This window comes from Trachurus japonicus, unplaced genomic scaffold (assembly GCF_045865225.1).
Source record: "Trachurus japonicus isolate A0001 unplaced genomic scaffold, Traja_1.0 AP030520.1".
NCBI lineage: Eukaryota > Metazoa > Chordata > Actinopteri > Carangiformes > Carangidae > Trachurus > Trachurus japonicus.
Window position 1 is genome coordinate 142718 of NW_028220653.1, and position 2968 is coordinate 145685.

General features: G+C 39.8%; 1 protein-coding gene across 1 annotated transcript; it reads left to right on the forward strand.

Annotated features, from left to right (window-relative positions):
- Positions 1-218: 218 nt before the first annotated feature.
- On the forward strand, positions 219-2577 carry LOC146960258 (uncharacterized). The gene is made up of 5 exons (XM_085772485.1): positions 219-464; positions 1021-1214; positions 1573-1720; positions 1980-2184; positions 2273-2577. The coding sequence occupies exons 1-5, from the start codon at positions 360-362 to the stop codon at positions 2575-2577; spliced, it is 957 nt and encodes a 318-aa protein (XP_085628611.1). The 5' UTR covers positions 219-359.
- The last annotated feature ends 391 nt before the right edge of the window (positions 2578-2968 follow it).

Consider the following 2968-nt stretch of genomic DNA (forward strand, 5'->3'; position numbering starts at 1 on the left):
GCTCGAAATGTGAGAAGATTCTGTGCTGAAAACGGCGTAAATTTGATGGGATTGCCCGAGGAACATCTGGAGTTGGAGGTGGCAAAAGCCATAGCCGAGGTATGAAAGACTATCTGATCTTTTCTTCTTTGATATGTGTGTGCGTGGGAAAAGAAGTGAATTCTTGTCCCCACATTGAAATTTTTTATCGTCACTATAGCCTGATCTACACAACAGTAAACAGATTCCGTAAAACACTTGCAAATCCCATGCCGCCCCCATTTTACGTATTCTCCCAATGACCAAACATATCGGCATGATTTTGGAATGTTAAAATGATGTTTATTTTTTTCTAGACGGGACCAACTTTTGGCAGAAGAATGATGAAGGGGTATCTCGCCATTAAAGGGGTTCATGCTGCTGAGACACGTATAGGATCAGTGCTCAGAACTATGCACCAACCTTACCATGAAGCAAGACGCCAGGTAGGTTTTACACTTGGCAAATTCAAGATGATTCAGGTAGCGCCGTGGTCACTTCCATGACAACCACATACATTTGTTTTCAACTTGAGAAATCAATTCATGGATCAGCGGATTATTATAGCCTAGGTGTTATGATGTGTGTATTTGTGTAAACAGAGACGTTGGTGTAAACCAGGGATCAGCTGGTTAAGGGGCGCGTCTCTGTGGCCGTAGTAGGTTACAATAACAAATGCTTTTATTTTGAAAATAGAAATATGTTGTCTTCCGTTAGTGTAGCGTTTAGAGTTAAGTTGCTACAAAAGAATATTATGGTTGCTACTGTAGGTAACAAATGTAGCCTATTATTTTCCTCCTCGTCCTTTTATCTCGCCGATGTTGTTTTTCTTCCTTGTAACAGTGTTTACTGTTTTATGACCAGTAGCCTTTTTTTTAAGAAAGTGAGAAGTGGGAGGGGCTAGTTATCAGCCCATTTAGAGTATAGGACTATGTCGTTGAGGATGGCGTTGTAGGAAATGTTTCTATGGAATTGTTACATTATTTTCGTGTCTTCTTTTAGGGTGCCCGCAATCTCAACCCCATACCATACCAAGCAGACTACATGGGACAGAAGATTCATATGGACCAGAATGAAAAGTTAGCGATGTATGGCGTCACACATGTTGTAGCCATTGATGGCTTCAGCAAAAAGGTTGTTGGTCATTCCACAATGCCCATAAAAAACAACCTAGTCATCTATGAAGATGTTTTCAGGTAATAGCCTGTAATTTGTGGACACTTAAAGCTTCTGTCATTTATGCAAGACAGTGGTTGCTGGCCAATATATCAATATGGTATCAAGATTGTGATATGACACTTATATGATATGTGATTTTGGACGTCCTACTTGAAAGGAAAGGCTGCATATACTAATCCCATATAAATGACAGACTCTTCATTTAAACTGGCATTGAAATAGTATCCTACATGTACACAAGTGTGACAAAATGCTGACTGCTTAACATTTACTTTGTTATGACTGAATCATTATATTTTACAGAGAATAACTGATTTGGAATGGCTATATTTGAAAAGCTTTGCACAAATTAAAATCAAGTTTTTCATCCAATAGGCCTGCAGTAGTTGCTAATGGGATGTGGGACCAGGTGCGCGTGGATCATGGAAAGGAATTCTATTTGACACTCTTCATGCAGGAGCTGCTGTCATCTCATCGCTATGATCAGGAGAGAAGACCTTACCTACAAACTCCATCCACAAGGGTACAGTTCAGTAGTTTCTATGGTTGCTTCACCAACACACACTGCATGCCCATCGAAGCTATTTATTGTTAATATTTTGTGTTGTTAGGTATTTAGATACTATTATGTTTGTTTCGGCATCATGCTATCTTTTTAATTTTCTTCAGAATTGCTATGCTTTCCAACTTTTACGATAAGCAGAACACTTTTCTGGAAGGTCTACATATTTTTAATTTAACCATTGGAATAAATTAATAACAAGTTTTTGCCTCACATTCAGAATCACACAGTTGAACGAATCTGGCCTGAGGTCAATAATCGTGTCAACTACCCTCTGAAGACAGCCCTTCTGCAGTTGGTAGATCAGGAAGAACTGGACATGGATGACAGCCTTGTCAGATACTGTGTGTCCTGCCTGACTGGTCAGCTGTGCCAGATTGGTTTTACAAGAGTGGTAGAGTCTTGGAATGCTCATCGAATTCCAGGTGAAATAAATCAGTATTGCAAACATTAAAATAATTACAACAGGCACACATAAGTCTCAAGGTCAACAGTATGCTCTTTATTTTACAGGTAAAGGTACACCAAATAACTTGGCTGGCAGTGGGTGTCCCAAAAAAATCCCACAGGAGCTGTTGCCTCATTCAGTTGAAGCAGCAGACCTCTACAGACAACAGCTGGGGTCCTCACTGACACCACAATCTACCTTTGGAGTAGATCCATTTTCCACAGAACAAGACAAAGTACTGGCTGAGAATCAGTTTGCAGACACATATTCTGACATTTCTGAATTGTTCTCTCAAGCAGTCAACAATGATTTCACACCATACAAAGAAGCACTTCTCTTTCTTAGAAACACAACTCGGCGCAATGTGTAAAAACACCATTTGCTGTATTAGAACTCAAAGAATGTAAACAAGTAGAACAACTGGTAGCAGTGAACTCTGACTCAATCTTTCATAATTAAAACAACTCAAATATCTGCCTGTTTCTGAGTAAATTACTCATCTTCTTCAAAAAGTGACCTGAGAACAGAAAATACCTCAGACAGGCCATTAACTTCAAACATGCTGTTGCCTTCAGCATTTCCCCTGCATTTTGCGCAACTGTCTGAGGTCTCCTGCCACTGTTCCAGGCAAGTCTTGCAGCCAATGATGCTTTGGCAACACTGTGTGAACACCGGCTCTCCGATGAACTCTAAAAAACAAAATGAGAAAAACTAGTCATTTTCTGCAAGTGTTTCCCCAGTCAAATATTCTTGGTGTATTG

What these genes read in the sequence shown, in the direction of transcription:
- LOC146960258 (XM_085772485.1), top strand. Translation starts at nt 360, where the DNA reads ATGATGAAGGGGTATCTCGCCATTAAAGGGGTTCATGCTGCTGAGACA. An exon ending in ACCATGAAGCAAGACGCCAG is followed by an intron (nt 465 to 1,020) that starts GTAGGTTTTACA and finishes GTCTTCTTTTAG; the next exon opens with GGTGCCCGCAATCTCAACCC. An exon ending in ATCTATGAAGATGTTTTCAG is followed by an intron (nt 1,215 to 1,572) that starts GTAATAGCCTGT and finishes TTCATCCAATAG; the next exon opens with GCCTGCAGTAGTTGCTAATG.